This window comes from Chiloscyllium plagiosum, chromosome 14, assembly GCF_004010195.1.
Source record: "Chiloscyllium plagiosum isolate BGI_BamShark_2017 chromosome 14, ASM401019v2, whole genome shotgun sequence".
Classification (NCBI taxonomy): Eukaryota; Metazoa; Chordata; class Chondrichthyes; order Orectolobiformes; family Hemiscylliidae; genus Chiloscyllium; species Chiloscyllium plagiosum.
The window spans coordinates 58,692,378-58,711,902 of NC_057723.1; the positions used below are offsets into that span (position 1 = coordinate 58,692,378).

At 38.6% G+C, this 19,525-nt stretch overlaps 1 protein-coding gene across 7 annotated transcripts; it reads left to right on the plus strand.

Moving 5' to 3' along the window:
• The first annotated feature begins 1,845 nt into the window (after window positions 1–1,845).
• Window positions 1,846–18,511, plus strand: pwwp2a (PWWP domain containing 2A). Of its 7 annotated transcripts, none has more exons than XM_043703876.1 (5): window positions 1,846–2,290; window positions 3,172–3,308; window positions 4,885–4,983; window positions 7,472–9,148; window positions 17,785–18,511. In XM_043703876.1, the coding sequence occupies exons 1-4, from the start codon at window positions 1,955–1,957 to the stop codon at window positions 9,132–9,134; spliced, it is 2,235 nt and encodes a 744-aa protein (XP_043559811.1). In that variant the 5' UTR covers window positions 1,846–1,954; the 3' UTR covers window positions 9,135–9,148; window positions 17,785–18,511. The 7 variants fall into 7 exon arrangements, with proteins under 7 accessions (XP_043559811.1, XP_043559813.1, XP_043559814.1 ...); XM_043703878.1 differs by having other exon boundaries at window positions 3,190–3,308; XM_043703880.1 differs by having other exon boundaries at window positions 2,022–2,290; window positions 3,123–3,308.
• The last annotated feature ends 1,014 nt before the right edge of the window (window positions 18,512–19,525 follow it).

Sequence of the window (19,525 nt, forward strand, 5' to 3'; positions counted from 1 at the left end):
ATTCTGGGGTTACCATTGACCAGAAACTCTATATCAGGTGACTAAAAATGGCAAGCTTTTGCTTTAAACAGTGATTTATGGAAATCAGAGCGATGGAGAAGAATAGAGAGAGAATTCCAAAACAAACACATAGATCTAGATACCATCGATCAACCCCTCAGAAAACAAACAGGAAATGACATCACCACAAACCCCAGGATCCCCATCCAGGACAAACATATAAAAAGAAAGCAGGAGACAACAGCTTTGCTTCACTTGGAGGTGGCCACTGATGATGTTACCTAGCCAGGTAATGAAATGTCTGGATAGCAAACATACACCTTAGAGAATTCCAGAGCTTAGGGTTGAGGCAGGTGAAGCTGCAACACCAAAGATAAAGCAATGAAAGTGCCAACATGCAAGAAACCAGAACTGTAAAGTGCAAACACCTTGGAGTGTTGTTTGGCTAGGTAAGGTTACAGAGACAGAGAAAAACATGGCCAGCAAGAGAATAGAGCGCAAGAAAAAAAACAAGGAACAAGGTTATCATAGTAAGTCTAGAAAGCATAGGTTTTGGACTCTGAAGGACAATTTTGAGATATGTTAGGAACTATATATTTAAAAAGAGTGATCAATAACAAGTGGCTGGGTATGGGAAAATCAAGTTGAATCACTGGCTTTGTTTAAAAGTTATTCCATTGTATGTGGTGCTGAATTTGATCAAAAATTATGAGGATGGTTCTTCAACTGGACTCACCTCAAAAATATCATTATTCATTATATCATCCAATAAGGACACAAACAGTAAATTTTAGCACCTGACAACCTTTTCATGGTTGAGGAGGAAAAAGTATTTAAGATTATTTTCCCCTGTTGCCAAATGATCTCACCAAATTTAATTACTATAATTTAACAGCTCTGACACAGTGAAACACTTTTCATGATTTTTTAATTGGGTCAATCTTATGCAGAATGTTGTTGAGCATGCATATATTAATGATTTCAGACCTAGAGCAATCTGCTGAAAGGGCATCGTTGTAGATATTTGCATTCCTACATATTTTCAGTTACCAGGCTGAGGCCTTAATTCCACATTAAACGTCCGCTTTAAAGCAACTGGAAACACTTCCCCCGCCCACCCCATCCATCTGAACTGGAATCATTGCTGCTCAGTAAATCACGTGCTCAAGTTCCTAATTGCAGTCGAGGCTTAATGAAATGTTTCATACCTTCCATTTAAACAAGGGAAGCAGGTTTTAAATAAATTACCGAATCACCTTTTACCTCACCCCAACTATAAAAGGTAGTACTATTACATTGAAACAAGGGGGATGAAAGGAAAGGCCTTTCAACCCATTTGGACATTTTAGAGCTTTCAGTGTCATATTATCTAAATTTCAGTTTCTCAAAGTGCTTGAAATTCAACAAATGTGCGATTTATTTTTCTTCTAAAGCTAACGGAATTTCTCAACTATTGCCTTTAACTTCCGAAGACCTTTCGAAATGTCCTTAAAATAGTTCACATGTAAAGGGGTCAAAGATTTGCTCTCTCACAAGCAAAGTAACTTTTCAAAAGTATGGTATTACATTACTAATAGTTATTACTTGACAAATATTGGTTTCAGTGATAGTTAATAAATATAACTGCAAAAATCGCTATTGATTCTAATCAATTGCATAGCAGCCATTGCGTTCTTCATAGCTCGGTGCCCGATAATTGACAAGTTATCCAACGAGTCAGAAACTGCTGTAAGCCTCGGGGCGAAGATGATTGATTGACAGCTTGTCTCACCATTCACAAATCTGAGAACGGATTTGAGCGACACGAGTTCTCATGACAACGGGGCCGCAGTTTTGGGACAGGCAGTTCATTGAACCAATCGTCAAACGAGTCTCTCCCGACCTCGGCAGATTGACAGCCAACCACACCAATCGGGAGACCTACAGAACAAATAGGCCGCCCCTGCCACAGCCGATGGATAGTTCGAGAACACGAATCAGAGAAGGGGACTATGGATTTGGACCAATAGGAGGATGGCAGGGAGGCAGGTGGTGTTGCAGCGCCCGCCCCGGAGCCAGGCCGGCGAGCAGCGGAGTGGGTGCAGACGAGAAACGGCGCTCAGGAACAGGCAGGAAGCAAAATGGCGGCTGCGGGTGTTGGCGTTGCTGCCGCCGCCGCTGCCGCCTTAAAACTCCTAGCGGGTTCCGAAGTCAGGGTAACGGTGGATCACGTCGTGGACGACGCATTGGTCGTGTCCCTGCGTTTCGAAGAGAAGCTTTTCTCAGGAGTTCTAATGGATATTTCCAGAAGGTACGAGAAAATAAAACACAAAATAACGGGTAGAAAGAGAGGAGAAAAAGGCACCTTTCTCCTGAGAGGCCTGGAGTGGTACCTGGAGGGCGGATGGTGGGGCAGGTAAAGTGTGAGCCAATGAAGTGCCCACCTATGGGCCTAGGGCAGCAGGCGATAGCGGCCGGCACCTCGTCTCCGCGCTCTGCTGCATCCGAATCCCTTGTGGCCGCTGCGTTGCCAAAGGACGTGCAGAGGGAGAGAAGGGAGTTCGTGGGGGCATAGCCCTGCCCTACCATATCCAGCCCTGCTCAGACCAGGTTCCAGCAACTCCCCCACACATAGTCACCCACCCACACCCAAATTCAATGCATCATCAGTCCTCCTAACTTTTTTGGAAAAAGAAAAATAGAAATGCAGAGAAAGAGTATGAAGCTCCTCAAATGCCCTTCTTTATTTTGTTTGGATTTACTTTTTCAATTTAGGGGTCAACTGTATCTCTAAAGGTTAATAACGTAGTTTTGCGAATGAGACCACTACTATCTGCACATTTTAAGGAATGAGTTGAAGTACCGTAACTCCCTTTTGTAATGTTTTTCAATTTCCATTAAATCGATCTAAAATGAGTTTTGACTAAGTGATTTTTGAGTGGCAGGAAGAATGTGATGCACCTAGACGTTATGCAGAGTTTGTGTATACATCTAAACAGTGTAATGCAGTCTGTGTTTCACATTAGAAGTGAGCCAGGGCTAATAATTCTTTTTAGTTATACTTGATAATGTATGTCTCTGAAAACAAACTTTGACTCTGCTATTCTGTAACAAAAATACTTTTTTAAAAAAAATGCATACAGGTTGAGCCTCTACTACTCATTCAGGTCAAGGTCTCATGTGTGTCTCAAGGTTTTTTCTGGCCTCCAGATTTGCTTTCGAAGTCAACCTTCCTGCGTGTCCCCCCCTCTCAACCTGGTGAGAGCCCAAGATGCCCCCAACATGGTAATGTGTGCTGTTCTTGGATCAAGAGTTGGGAAATTCTTATGGTAGGTGGGGCAGCTCAAGCCTCCCATGCAATATTGAAACCAGTCTATTCCCAGAGAGCAAAACAATTTAGGTTTCTTACAGTATAACTTTTGTATTTTTTTGAGATGCTAAATTTTGGAGTGTAGTATCACTATTTTGGGATGTTTTTTGTTTCATATAAATGTTGTATGAGGCGAGGTGATTGCATAATAGTAACGTCACTAGTAATCTAGAGCTCCAGGCTCAGTTCTGAGGGCATAGATTTGAATTCATCATGGCAGATGGTGAAATCTGAATTCAGGTCAAACATTTAAATTTTAGAATATAAAATATGCTAGTCTTTTAACCAATTAAAAAAAATGTGGATGCTGAAAATCTGAAACAAAAACTGCTGGAGAAACTGTGGATCTGGTATCATCTGTGGAGAGAAAATAATTAACCCTCTTCAGAGCTGACTAAAAGTGTCACTGCACCTGAAATGTTAAATCTCCACAAATTCTGCCAGATCTGCTGAGTTTCTTCAAGTCGTTATGTTTATAACTACTGTTGACTGTCATAAAAACTCATCACTAACGTCCTACAGGGAAGTAAATCTACCTTCCTTACCTGATCTGGCTTGCGTATGACTCTAGACCTATAGCAATGCAGATTCTTAACTGTCCTGAGTAATTAGGGATGGGCAATAAATGCTGGCCCAGACGGTTACTGTCAATCTTTACTACTCTAACATCAGTTATTCCGTAGTTAGCCAGAAACTAAGGTTCCAGAATCAAGAACTGCTGTCTATGTCCTTATGCCATTTTTCATCAAAACCTGTGAGTGATTTGTTTAAAGTTAAGCTATAAGTAATTTTAGATTCAGTCTCGGAATTCTGCACTGAGTAACTCTCTTCCTGACTCCTCAAAGTCTTTCAACAATCTTACAAGACACAAATTGGAATACTCTCGACTTGCCTGGATTAATGCAGCTCCATTAATACTCTTGAGCTTGACACGATCGGGACAAAAACTGTTTGACTGGCACCACATCTGCAAGTACTCATTCCATCCACCACCTGCAGTGTTTAACTCCTATAAAATGCATGCAAAAATTTGTGGAACCTGCTTTAGAATGTGCCTTATCGCTAGCATCCAAGAGGACGAGGGCACTGGAAACTTGGGAAAACCATTGCCTGCAAGTTCTCAGTCTCTCACCATCCTTTTAGAATTTTATTGAGTTTCCTTCTGTCATTAGGGAGGGAATTCCAAGATTTCAACCTAACACACTGGTGGTGTCCCTACCTCAAATGGACTGCTGTTCCACAAGGATAATTGTGGCTTGAGAATAATGCTAGCCCAGTCAGTTAAGTCTTTATCTTCAAATGAATTTGAGAAAAACTGCTTGCACTTATTTAGCATAATCCATTGTGTTAAGTATATAGCATTTCTCATCAATCTTGGCTGCTGTAAAATAAAGAACCATGCTTCCTTCTCTAGTACATTTTTGATTTTTAAATTTAAAATAAACATTGAAAGGAGGATTCTTTAAAGTAGCTATCTGCTCTAATTACTGAAAGTACTTTATATGAATTCTTTCTAAAACTTCTTTTTGTTACAGCTTAGAATTGGTTTTATTGGCCATTTCACCCCAATTATTGCCAGGATTAGTATTTTGGGAGCAGAACCAGCCAGCAATTCTTAGAGCCAGGATGCAATGGTTAGTGCTACAGTAACTGATATAAATATAACATTGGGAAATGTAAATGGCTACATTTGTCCAGTCAAAAGCCTAATTTGCATTTGTGTACTACACAAAATTTCTTTATGTAGCAACACCCTCTATTTCTTAACAAATCTGGGCCAGTCCATCCTAAAGCTCTACTGTAGGTCTACTGTCAAAATATTGACCTCCATAATAGCGATGATGGAAGTGAACAATTGGAGTAAAAATCCTCTAGGGAAAGTGAACCCAAATTATAGGCCTTTTTCCAAATAGCTTTTTTCTATAAATGTTTGGGTATCATTTGAATGCGTATATAACACCTGTTTCAGCAGTAATTTTTCATTTTACTGCATCTTCTGTAACGAAGACGTGATCTTTCTAACATCAGCCAATGTTTCATACCCCGTTTTATAGTGTGGAGATGTCTTGAATGCTATATATTAGAGACTTTTGCTACTCCTGATATAATGTGCCCATTTATAGTTGGTGTTTCATCAGCATTAGGATGCAAGCCATGGTCTCAAGCTGGCTTCCATTTTGTTGTCACTGCCATTTCTTTTGCTAGAAATGCGAAAAGTTGAAACATCTGATTTTTGGAAGAACGTCAAAGGTGAAATTCTTATCACTTCCAATTCTAGTAGTAGATGAGAACTGAATGTTGGATTTGTTTGGCTTGTATTAATTCTTTTTCAGAAGCAAATGTAAAATATTAAGATTGTAGGACAAGTATATATCAACATAATTGTTAGAAGTCATTGATTTAAAAATGTGCTAAATGAATATTATTGTATCATTTGCAGAATCATCTGGAAACGGGGGGGGGGGAGAGAGAAAGAGAAAAATGAATGTTTGTTGGTCCACTGAATCAAAGTTTTTGTTCCATTAGTCTGATTTGGGATTTAGGAAACCTGTTTAGCTGCAATTGTATACAGTTTTCTCACTGTTGAAATAGTGAGTTTCTTAAAAAGTGTGAAAGAAAGTTGAAGTGAAAGTACCGTCTATGATTAGTCCAGAAAAATCATGGGTGAATTAAAAGGCTAACTTAGAGTAGGATTTCTTCTGTTTGTAAGCATCCAGAATGATTCTTTTAATACTATGCATTATATGAATAATTGTTTGAGTTTGAAACGTTAACAGACAGACTTAGTTCTTCAGCACAGTTCTGGGATAAATACTATCAAAAATATTCCAAGTAATTTGGGGTTGATTGTGCTGTCAGTGATGAGCTTTCCAATATTGTAAAATGCTGGTGCTACCAGCCTCCAGTTGGAACAATCTAATGTAGTTTAAATTAATCCCATCCTCTGATCATAGACTGGTATGTGCCTTTAACTTCATATTGCCAAGATATGAAAATCAGAAGTTGGTATTATTTAGTCTTCACCCGGGAGAGGAGCTGCAAGACTAAATATGACATTTCGATGGGCAAGAGGGGGCTGGATTCAAGAAAACGTAAAGAAGATTCAACTGTTCTCAACTCTGCCACGACAAAGTGGACACTTCTATCTTTATTATTACTGTTTGATTTTATGAAGACAGATGAAGAGAGACCAGAATTCCTTATGCATGACATCAGAGTGGGAATAAACAATTTAGCAGGTAGTTATTTTTGAACAAAGCACCATTTATAAGAATCTGTACTGAGGCCATTTGGTTACTTGATCTGAATTAAACTCTTAACGACAAGTTGTAATTAATGTGTATATAAAATTTAATTCGGGTGATAATGCTTAAGTCATTGGATGAGATAATTATCGATTAGCATTGTACCGGCAATCTACTGTTTATTGCAACATCTCCATTTTGGACTTGTGTAATTGCTAGCTCAGAAATAAAAGCTTATTTAATGGAAGATTTTATAAAGCATTGTAAATTATGGAAAACTTGACACTGCAATTCTGCTCCAATCATTGTCAATTTTTGGTAACAAAAAGGTTAATTTACCAGGTAAGCAAGCAACCAGAAAGGTCATTTACTGTAACATTCAACAAATTTTCACAAATCCCTTTTCTGGATGTCACTGTCAATGGAATCGAACTTTTTTCTAATATCTTTTAGGTTTTGATTGGTGTAAGACGTTGAACTAGAATTAAGTTTTCCTTTTCAAAGCCATATTGCACTACATTGGTATATAAGGAGATGTAACTGAATTTTTTTTGCATGTTTATAATCAATATTTACCCGGAGAACATGAGCAAGTCCAGTTCAGTTAAGCATTCAAAGCTAGTCCCTCCTGGCTTTTAAGTGTAGCTCTAGACTCTTTCTTTGCGTGGTATGTCAACAGTTTAATGCACTTGTGATGCACAGTCTGCACTGTGGTATTTTTAGCTTTCTGATTCATGTGAAAGATATCTGAATCACTAAGAATGCAAAAAGTATGTGTTGCTTGGAAATAAATGCATTTAATGGTGATAGTAAAGTTGGAGCAAAATGCAAAAACCTGATTTTTAGGACTGAATCCATTTGTGCTATACCTTCTCAGGTTTGGGCCCTATGGAATTCCTGTGACTGTGCTTCCAAAAAGGGACTACAAGGATAAAACTGACTTACTGCAACTTCAATGTGAACCATTCCAGCAACAGATCCAGCAAAGTTCAAAATCAGCAGGTACATGTGAAGCAGCATCTTTGGTACCTTCTACACACCCTAGTGTGGTTGAAAGCCTGTGGACTGCAAAACCTGCACCGTTATTTTACGAAGGAGCACCTTATCCTCCTCCACTCTTTATTAGACATACTTATAACCAGTCTATACCTCAACCTCCTCCAAGAAGGATTAAACGACCTAAAAAGAAAATGTTCAGAGAGGAGTCTACTTCCATAATGAATTCTATTAAACTCCGACCAAGACAAGTTTTATGTGACAGATGCAAAAATAGTATTTCTGCAGATAAAAAAGAGTTGAGAAGGGGCAGCAGCACAAATGACACTTCTCGAAATGAGGACAAGAAACGAAAAAATGACAGTGCGCCTGCAGTATCTAAGAGACTAAAAACAGATCATAAACTGGAAGCAAAAACGCAGTATGATGGTCAGAAGAGAAATACAGTCATTAAAATTTCAAATCTAACTACAGGCAAGGGCAAAGTAGTCAAGATTTCTTCCCAAGTACATAGTTCTAAAGTGCAGTTGAATCCCAAGAAAGTGCTACAGAACAAGAACGTAGATCACACGAAAGCCAGGGAAGTATTGAAAATGGCCAAAGACAAAGTTCAAAAGAAACAGCAGGAAGTTTCTTCATCTGGTGGTACCATTCCAAAAGTTCATTTTACACGGCGCTTTCAAACCACCAACTCTGGCTCTCTCCCTCCACGGATTCGTTTAAAACCACAAAGGTACAGGAATGAAGAAAATGATTCTGTTTACAAGGCTAAACTTGATAGACTACGCAGCTGTAAGACAGTGTCCAAAGCGCCGCCTCGCTGTACCTCTTCCCGCTCAGCAGGTGAGCAGCCTTCTGAAAAAGATAGTCCCACAAAAGGGTTGGAACAGTCCACTGATGAGAATAAAGACACCAGGGAAATAAAATGGCCTTGTGAGCAAGATGAAAAACAATTGGGGAAAAGGGGCAGAGGAGGCAATATAACTGTTTATATGACCTACAGTCAAAATAAATCTGACTCTTCCACCTTTTCAGTTTGTAGTAGTGATAGTGCAGATGATATAAAATCCTCCAACTCAGAATGTAGTTCTACTGAAACATTTGACTTTCCTCCAGGCAGTATGCATGTACCTTGCTCTTCCTCCTCAAAAGAAGAAAAGCTCACTAATTCCTTGAAAGTGAAAGTCTTTACCAAAAATGTCTCTAAATGTGTGACTCCAGATGGCAAGACCATATGTGTAGGGGACATTGTTTGGGCCAAGATTTACGGTTTCCCCTGGTGGCCTGCCCGCATACTTACTATAACTGTGAGCCGGAAAGATAATGGCTTTTTAGTAAGACAGGAGGCCAGAATTTCATGGTTTGGGTCCCCAACAACATCTTTCCTGGCTCTTTCACAAGTCTCCCCATTTTTAGAAAACTTCCAGTCACGGTTTAACAAGAAGAGAAAGGGCCTTTACCGAAAGGCCATCACAGAGGCAGCCAAGGCTGCAAAGCAGCTGACACCTGAGGTGCGGGCCCTGCTGACACAATTTGAAACATGAAAACATCAAAGAAGGTAGGCAAGTCAAGTGGTTGGGGTTACACTAAACTGATGCCCAAATTTAAATATGTATGACTAATTGTAAAACTTCAAATTAGGCACATTGGTGTAATGACTGCAATTCAATGTTAGTTTTAGAATGAGGATGGCTACTGACTATTATAACACCGAGGGTAAAAATCTACTTAATTTATCAATTTTCAGCATTTAAGATCAGGAATTTGGACAAATAAATCGAGTTTAGATCCAATAAGTACTCCAATTTCGTTAGGCCCAGTTGCCTTAAACATTTCACAAGTTGGATGTGTAGGAGCTGAAACCTTGAAGGACAGTCTGCTGGCTGTTTTATTGTGTTGTTTGAGTTCCTTTCCTTTTTTGAATAGAATGCTTATTAAAGACTAAGTTTCTGCTTCTCTGGACACTCCGTGGAAAAGCATTTTAAAAATTGGCTCCAAAACTGTCTACACATCGAGATGGCCCTTGTCTTTTTACTTTATCATTTCTAAAAAGCTGCTTTTTTGAAAATCTTTCTCGTTCTGGGGATCAAAGTGAGCCATGGAATTGATTGATTGGTACACATGTACTTTGAACAACTCAAGTGCTGTTATTTGGAGTAATGGTTGTTAAAACTGAAGCTGGCTTATTGGTTCATGGATAACTGTCTCCGTAATGTTTGCTGTAATGATGCTTTAGTGATTTTCCTAGTTTTGCTTTTTTTAAAAAAAACTTGATACAACTAATGTGTAAATCAGTGATTCATGCTAGTTTCTGAAATGAACATTAGCTGACGAGAAGTCACCATCTGTTTCAATGTGGTGTTGAAAATGCACTGAAAGTTTGAATTCCGTTTATCTGGCTGAACCATGCAGCACAAATTTGAAGGACTAAAATTGAAAAATCTGTGAATGGCTTAAATTTTGTAACAATTAATCAGAATCCTCTTAAAACCAAATTATCACTGAAGCTTGTAATGCTTAGCATATCAAGTAGCATCTGTGGAAAGGTAAAGTTGAGTTAGGATGGATAAAAAGTTTAAGGGCTCTTGTAGCACTGGTAGTGTCCCTGCTTTGGGGTAGAAGACCTGGGTTCAAGTCCCAACTTTTTCATTATATTGCTGAACAGATTGATTAAAAATATCTATAGTTAAGATTATTCAACTGAAACATTAACTGTTTCTTTTTCCACATTTCATACCTGACCTGTTAAGTGTTTTCAGCACTTGTTTTTAATCCATCTTCCTATTCAAGTGATGAGATGGGGAAAGATACAAGCTACCATGAGCAGTGTCGATGAAAGCAATTTCCCTTTTGCTGGAAAAGGAAATGTTGCCCATGCTTTTTGTCTTGCAGTCAGCAGGAAAAATACATGATTTCAGATTATAGTAGTCACAATGATTCACACAATAGGAGAAAAAGATGCTGATTGGCTGAATTCACATTAAGAAAGCACATAAGCTCTCCAAGCTTCTGGGAAGATACAAAAAGATGTAAGGCTTGAACATATTAATTTTTTGAAAAACACTTTGACCTGAGGGGGGCATGGCTCAGGTACTGGCAGTTAGGATCAAGTGAATACCTGGAGGTATGCAGGAACTACAAGAGTTTACTGAAGAAGGAAACCAGGAGGGCAAAAAGGGACCACGCAAGAGCCTTGGTTGAAAAGATTAGGATGAGTTTAAGTATCCATTTTTAGTGGAAAAAAATAACTAACTAGAGAGAAATAAGGCCCCTCAATGACCAAAATGGACATATGTGCAGAATCACAGGAGATGAGCAAGGTTCTCAATGAATAATTCTCCTGTCTTTACCATGGAGAAAGACATGAAGATTTGGGAGAGTTACTGGTGATGTCTTGGGGACAGTCCATATCACAGAGGAGGCTGTGTTGGATATATTAGAATGTATGAAAGTGGGTAAATGCCCTTGTCCTCACCAGCTTTATCCAAGAACACTGCAAGAGGCTAGAGAAGAAATTGCGGGAGCCCTGGCTGATATTTTTGCATTATTGTTAGCAACAGGTGAGGTCCTGGTAGACTGGAGGGTAGTGAATATTGTGCTGTTATTCAAGAAGGGCTGCAAAGAAAAGCCTGAACTATAGACCAGGACGCTAAACATCTGGGATTTGTAAGTTACTTGAGAAGATTCTGAGAGATAAGGTATATGTGCATTTGGAAAGACTGGGTTTGATTAGGAGTGGTTAGCATGGCTTTAATTGGGAGACCATGCTTCGCAGATTTGTTAGAGTTCTTTGAAGTGACCAGGAAGGTTGACGAGGGCATGGCAGTAGATGTAATCCATATGGATTTCAGTAAGGCCTTTTGATAAGGTTCTACATTGTAGGCGGCTCTGGAAGTTTAGATTGCATGGAATCCAGGGTGAGCAGGCAATTTGGGCACAATTAGCTTGATAGTGGAAGCAGAAGGTAAGAGTGGAAGGATGCTTGTCGGACTGGACCCCTATGATTACTGGAGTGCCTCTGGTCGATGTTGGGCCTATTGTGTGTTATCTATGTCAATAATTTGGATGAGAATGTACAAGGCATGATTAAGTTTGCAGATGACACTAAAATAGGTGGTATTGTGGGCAGTGAGGAAGGTTGTCAGAAATTGTAGTAGGACCATGATCAGTTAGAAAATGGACCGCAAAATGCAAATTGAGTATAATATAGATAAATCTGAGGTCTTGTAATTTGTAACGTCAAATCAAGATAGGAGTTTCATGGTGAATGGTAGCGCCTTAAAGTGTGTAGTGGAACAGAGGGATCTTTGAGTTTAGGTTCTCATTTCTCTGAAAGTGGAGTCACAGGGCATGAAGGAGGCTTGTGGCATCAGGGCATTGACTTTAGAAGTTGGGAAGTTTTATGTTGCAGTTATACAGGACGTTGGTGAGGCCACACTTGGAGTATTATATTCAGTTTTGGTCACCTTGTTATAGGAAGGTTGGGGAATTGGAAGACTAGAGGGGAAAGTGTAAAAGCGAACCTGAGGAGCAACTTTTTTTAGAGGGAGGTATGCATATGGAATGAGCTGCTAGTGGAAGTGGTTGAGGTGGGTACATTAATATTAAAAAGGCATTTCAACAAATACATGAATAGGAAAGGATCAGAAGGATATGGGCCAAGTGCAGGGAAATGGCATTAGTGTGGACAGACGGTTTGGTCAGCATGGACCAGTTTGGGCCAAAGGGCCTGTTGCGTGCTGTAGGACTCTTACTCTAAAGTTGGTCTACCTTGCTTCTTGCAAGTGCTACAATCCTTAACGAGTCTCTCAAATTGATAATATAGTTGTTAGCTCACTGTGTTCAGCAAGTGTTACCCAATTGCAGAATCACTTTAACCAGTTGTTCTGGATTTAGTTAGCTTGGCTGCTCCAGAATGCTATCTACTTAAGCTGTTTTTCGAACAACCAAAGAAAGATGCTATTAGATTCAAACAGCTATTATTAGAATTATGGCCATATGCACCTAACAGCTCAATGGCACTGAAATTCATATGGGAGTTGCTGAATTGGGTGAGTGGCATCCAGTTAGTAGAAAGTACCACTTGCTGCTTGATAGTAGCAGCATGAAACACCTTTTAACCTGATATTGCAAAAATTTGAACACTGCTTTTCAGGGTAATAAGAAACCTGGCAATTTTCAGATCTGCTTGCAAGTTTCTGGTAATAGTGATTTTTATTTTGCAGAAAACTGCATGTATGTTCAAGCCTTGAACCTTTTATTGAACTGCCAAGAGGATGGGAAGTTGATATATCCTGGCACTCTTTTACTCCTGTCCATAAATTGATAATTTGAAATTTGACATTTGTCCTAATAAGTGCAAGATGAACAGCTTCAACATGTCTCTAGCATTAGTCAAAATCTGTATTGACTCTGGAACATTGCTATTCAATTGATTGCCATGTTTACCTATTATTACTATAAGGAGAAAGTGAGGTCTGCAGATGCTGGAGATCAGAGATGGAAATGTGTTGCTGGAAAAGCGCAGCAGGTCAGGCAGCATCTAGGGAACAGGAGAATCGACGTTTCGGGCATTAGCCCTTCTTCCTGAAGAAGGGCTAATGCCCGAAACGTCGATTCTCCTATTATTACTATAAAGTCATCGAGATGACAGACCCTTCGGTCCAACTTGTCCATACCGATGAGGTAGCCCAATCTAATTTAATCCCATTTGCCAGCACCTGGCCCATATCCCTCCTAAACTCTTCCTATTCATATACCCATCCAGATGCTTTTTAAATGTTGCAATTGTACCAGCCTCCTCCACTTCCTCTGGCAGCTCATTCCATACATTCATGCCCCTCTCCGTGAAAAAGTTGTCCCTTATATATCTTTCCCATCTCACCCTAAATGTGCCCTCTAGTTCTGGACCCACCTCGTCCAGGGAAAAGACCTTGTCTATTTACCCTATCGATGCACCTCATGATTTTATAAATCTGAGGTCACACCTCCGCCTTCAATGCTCCAGGGAAAATAGCCCCAGCCTATTCAGCCTCTCCCTATAGCTCAAATCCTCAAACCATGGCAATATCCTTGTCAATCTTCTCGGAACCCTTTCAAGTTTCACAACATCCTTCCGATAGGAAGGAGACCAAAACTGCACGCACTATTCCAACAGTGGGCTAACCAACATGCTGTACAACCGCAACATGACCTCCCAACTTCTGTATTCAATGCTCTGATCAATAAAGAAAAGCATACCAAACACCACTTTCACTATCCTATCCAACTGTGACTCTGCTTTCAAGGAGTTATGAACCTGCGCGCCAAGGTCACTTTGTTTTGCGACACTCCGCAGGATCTTACCCTTAAGTGTGTACATCCTGCTAAGATTGGCTTTCCCAAAATGCAACATCTTGCACTTATCTAAATTAAAATCCATCTGCCATTCTTCAGCCTATTGGCCCATCTGATCAAGATCCTGTCGTAACCTTCACTGTTGACTGCACTTCGAAAGTAACTGATTATTGGTAAAGTGCATTGTAATGTTCCGTAGTCTCAAAGGACACAAATGTAAGCTATCCTTTTCTCCATGTAATGTTGGTTCAAGTTGCAAAACCTCTGGATATACTGAGTGAGAAAAGTGCTGAATGAAATGAACACAGAATCTTTAGCTGTGATGCTGTTCATACACAATGAAAATATCATCATTACAACTGTTGACTAAATTTCATTATGAAAAGAATGGAAGAGTGAATTCCTGCTGCTATCTTTGCTTGAGTTGCATGTTCAATGTTACTACTTGCAAATTAAGCTCTTCAATATTCATAAACCTACTGATCAGGGCACCGTCTACTTTAGAAAGACTATGTTAACTGCACATTCTTAGTTGTTCTGAACTCGCTTGATGCTTCTAGCATCAGTTCTGTGTTGACTTGTATAAGATGGTGGGAATGGGTTCCCTTCCCTAATTGAAAACCTGAATCATTTGGGTTACGTTTTAAAAGCAATGCAAAATAAAACTTCCCCCTATCAGAGCATCTGTGTTAATATCAATAGGGTTTTTTTTTTACTGTGACAAATGACCATTTTGCATGCCACCCAGGGGTTTCTGACAAATTCAGTTAAGTTCATTAGTTGCAGGATTGAGTCAAGCAAAATCTTTTCACAGGATGCTTGGTCAGCAGGTCAGGATTGCTGAGTGAAGTTGAAGTCTAGAATTGCTGTTCGTTTTCTTTTATATATTGTTATGCATTAAAAAATCCAAACTCAGTTTGGAAGTGTGTACAGTACTGGACCAGACTGTTAAAGTGTAACAATGTTTTTCTTGATGCTTTCCTTGTAAAATATTGTTACTTCAGTAATTAAACTTTTAAAATCTCATGTGCAGAGCAATAACCATTTTTCAATATTTCTGTTCAAATAATTACTTTCAAAAGTGTTAACATTACCATAAAATGCACAGTGAAATAAAACTGCTTAAAACTGAATTCTTAAACTAAGTTTCAATTGTTTGGGAATTAAGTTCTTTAATCCACCTACTTCTAAGTTGTTTTTTTCCCTCTGGGTTAGATGGTGGTTGAGCTGACTGTAGCATATAGACTAGGCTCACTGTTCCTCATGCAGCCTGGAAATTGGGTCAATGAAGTACTAAAGTTTCCTAATTTGAAAGTTTCAGCAATGCTAAGAAATCAAAAACATAATGTGCTACATTTCAGGGGTTGGATTTAAGGATGCTCATTGAGAATTGAAGGAATTTGGTTTTAATTCTTTGACATCTCCACTTTTTCTGGAAAAGAAAATGGCTACAGTGAAATAATACTTAGTGCGTTTGTTTTGCTAACTTTTCATGAGTGTGCTGTGCTTGAATTAAAATGGACATGATCATGAGTGCTACATCACCATCATCCAGATTTTTTGGTAAAAATCAGTTCTACTTTCGCCAGACCAAAAGTTGAAGGAATGCTGAGTTGCTTTTATTGATGTGGTAGTTACATTTACTGATTTTAAAAACTGTATCTACCCTTCTGCTTTGAATATATCATTTGTAGTGCATGAAATCAAATTCTAAAATCTGAAGTTGTATTGTAGATTTAGAGAGAAACCTGTATAGTTGTGCTCTTATACCTTTTTAAATGAAAATTACAGAAGCTACCAAATTAGTGTTACAAGCAATGCTGGGCCTTAAGAGTTCTACATCATTGGACTACACAATAATATTGAAATATTCTACAGGTCAGGAATCCTTTATTTGGAAACCTCAGGACCAACTGGTTTTGGATATAGTTGCCCCACTTATAGGTCCATATAGGGCTAGAAGGGAAGCAGGCGTCATCCTCTCTCCTCCACCACATGACATACTAGGTTCAGGCCCTTTGGGCAAAACAGCATTTCTAGGTTTATTCAGGCTAAGCAGTGAAACTTTTTTTTCCAGAAGTCCATACTCAGCATGTCTACAGGTCTGCTCGGGCCTACTTTCCAAAAGACCTTCAGTTTTTGTCTTGCTTTTCAGAAATGCAGATAAAGGATACCAACCTGTAAATTTAAATGGATAAAGTAAAATGATTGATATACAGGGAATGTTCAAATAATGCTGGGGAAAGAATAGACGTACGTACAATCTGGACACTGATAACCTTTTCACTGTTGGCTTTATGTACAACTCTTAGGCAGTGCAGGAGTTAATGAGGTTCCTGCCTTCTGAACCTCATCTGAGGCATGATGACCATCAGGTTAAACTCAATGGCTAGTCATCTTTCTCTATTGAGAGCGCAACCCTCTGATCCTTTGGAACTGTAGTGACTATTTTCTATCTGAAGATAAAGTTAACTATCGGTTGAAATAAGGAAGGTTGGTAAAACTTTAAAATTTGACATCATTCCACCTAAACTCAACCTGAAATTCTGTATTTCGTTTCCCTCTGGTTTCTTGTTGGTTTAGCAAATCACTTTGTCTCTGGTATTGTACTATATGGGTTTTGCATATTTAACATGTATTGTTAAATAATACAAGTTTAAAAATAAAAATCCTTGGATATTACACTTTGTTTTAATATTCTACTGCAGCTTCCATGGTACTTAATTTCAAGACGCAATAATTCATCTTTTGCCATAAGAATATAGTATGCATTCAGGCCTCAGGATACAAGTATATCGGAGAACAAAATGATTCCACATTTAACAGGACCTATACACCAGGTCTATAGAACCATGAAATTTCAAATCTGACCTATAATTTGTATGGATAATGTATACACATAGTATCTCAACTCCCAATGAGATAAATCGTAGTGACTTTATCAAATAGCATACCCCGATTCACAAATTATCTATCAGAACAAATCATTACCTTTTTAGTTACTTGTATTAACAATCCAGTAATTTGCCAGACATGCATTATTATCACTTGGATATGTGCTCAAATGAAAAGTGGACAGTCAGCCTTGCCAAGTTGGTATTCTCTACACTAGGGAACAGAAGTTCAGTTAACTTTTTTTACCTCCCCCAATCTTCCTTTCTTGTCAGCATTTTATTCTCAGTTTGTAGAATATTTTAATTGACAACATTGCATGGCATACTTTAGAACATTTACCAGGCATGGCATTTGATTTTCATTTCCATTTCTGAAATACCAATTAGTATTTAGCACTTATTTTTCAATAGTTGTTTCCTCTTGTCTATTAGATCGTGTATATTGAGTCAGGAAAAAAATTAGTGAGGGTTAATATCTCGTGGTTAGCTGTTTGTATTTCATTTTGAACTTTGAGGTGATCTGTGACCCAAATCAATTTGACAGCTCTACACAATTTCTTAGTGCACTCAACCTTCTGGTTACAATTGAAGTAACTTAGACATTTGTCCACATGTTTTTTTTCCCCCTCAAATCAGAAGAGTCTCAATTCTAAGTTTTACTCATGTTTTCCCTGTGCTCTTGTTTAAAAGCTAGTGAATTCTCTGCCAACTATTCCTCTAAGGATGACATCTATCTCTTGCCAATTAAAGTCAAATCAAGAAAACCAACCATAGGTTATGATCTACAAAAAAAAATCTCAAATCCCATTTCACACATTACCAAGAGGTGACAGCTATTTCAAATAATCACAAACTAATTGATCTGTACTTAAATAGTGTCTTGAATAGATTTGACCAGCAGTTATCATTTTGACATGTGATGTGTAACATTCGTTTTGTTTGACTGTTTGTTTTCCCTTTTTAGCCCGTCGACACTAAAGGTTCTGGCTGCTGTTTAAGATGTCCACTACACTGCCATTTGTTGGGCTGCAACGTTCAGACACCCAATATGCCATCTTGTCCGAAGTTTGTGGGGAGGGTTGCTGGAGAGAAAATTAATATGACTGTCTAGTCATAACTGAAATAAACATGACACTTGTACCTATTGTACATTGCTTTCTCACATGGAAAATGGAAGATATTTTTTAAAAAAGATTTTGCAATTCTTAATGCATGTTGAGATTTTTCTGACACACAAGTATATATGACCCACTTGAAATGGCAAATTCTTTCTTAGAAATTCTTTTCATGTGATGTGCCCTGTTTAAAACGTGGTCACTGGATGAGTCCACAGGTAAATGAACCCGGACATTTCTTACAAGTACTGTAGTCCTTTTTTTATTTTTTATATAAATCCTGAGAGTTGGATTTTAATTATGAATTCAGTTTTAGAAATTGAACCATTTGTCAGGGATTTTTTTACATGTAGTACTGTATTTGCTCTCCATTGGTTTTGCTTAGTTGCTTAATATTTAAGCTATGGTCCACATTTTAGTTTTGTCTTCATATCAAAAGGAGCCCAATGTCAATTATTTTGTGGACTTTAATACCTTTTAATTATGTGATTCAGCTTTAAGGTTTGCATAAAATTGAATGTTTTAAGAATGTGGTGTAAAACAATTCAAGAGATTAAAATTTAGATTGTATTATGATTGATTTTGGGTCTTTATGGTGAGCCATTAAATCAGAGTAATGAGATTCACATGGCCCAAAATAAATACGAGATATTTCTTGACCTTGACTGCAGTTAGTAGTGCTGCGATCAACTAGGTTTAAGTTGAGCAAAGACTTGTGGGGGTTTTAGTGAGCAGAACAAATAGAAAGTTTCATTAATGTTACATAAAATGTAATTCTCATTAAGATTTTCATGCTTCTAAACACCGACTTCACGAGATGGTTAAGAGATAATGGCTAAGGCTTTCTTCGAAGACAGTTGCAAACTTGAATGTTAAGGGAGTGCATATTATGGGTAGTCAAATGCGGCCTGTACTTACAGCCCTAGAGGCAACTGCCCTCGTAGCTTCTACATCAGTGTCTGCTGAGAATCTGATTAATCACCCTTCTGAACAGGCCATTTGTCAACTGTATGTACATATGTTATAGCTGGGGAATTCCAAACATGGCCCTAGTGGAGGCCTGAAATGATGAAGGAGCAGCCCTCTGAAAGCTAGTGCTTCCAAATAAACCTGTTGGTCTATAACCTGGTGTTGTGTGATTTTTAACTCTGTACACCCCAGTTCAATACCAACTCCTCCAAATTATGACAAACCTTTATGCACTTCTGTAGCCCCGTTATTTGAGGAACCCACATCAGATGCCCTCAATAACTACAGTCCTAAATTTCCAGGCCAGCAACTCGTAATATCCACTCCCTTAACATTCAAGTTACTGTATCTATGACTATCAGAAAAGAATTGTGCTAATTGCCCATAGAAAGACATTTTAAGTTCGTGTTTCCATTCTCTGTGACAAGGGTGATGCCCTCAGATTATGATTCATGATAGCAATCTTGAAGCATTACAATATTTTTAATCAAATGGTTCAGACATGTTATCTAAGACTTGAACCTTGGCATCAAAAACCCCCTTAAATAATTGTACACAGCTCAATGAGGTCAATTATACAGTACACCATACATTTGCTCAAAATATATTTCTGATGCCTTG

Coding starts and splice junctions, on each gene's coding strand:
- pwwp2a (XM_043703876.1), top strand. CDS start 1,955: ATGGATAGTTCGAGAACACGAATCAGAGAAGGGGACTATGGATTTGGA. Junction 2,291..3,171: donor CTAATGGATATTTCCAGAAG/GTACGAGAAAAT, acceptor GTGTGTCTCAAG/GTTTTTTCTGGCCTCCAGAT. Junction 4,984..7,471: donor CTTAGAGCCAGGATGCAATG/GTTAGTGCTACA, acceptor ATACCTTCTCAG/GTTTGGGCCCTATGGAATTC.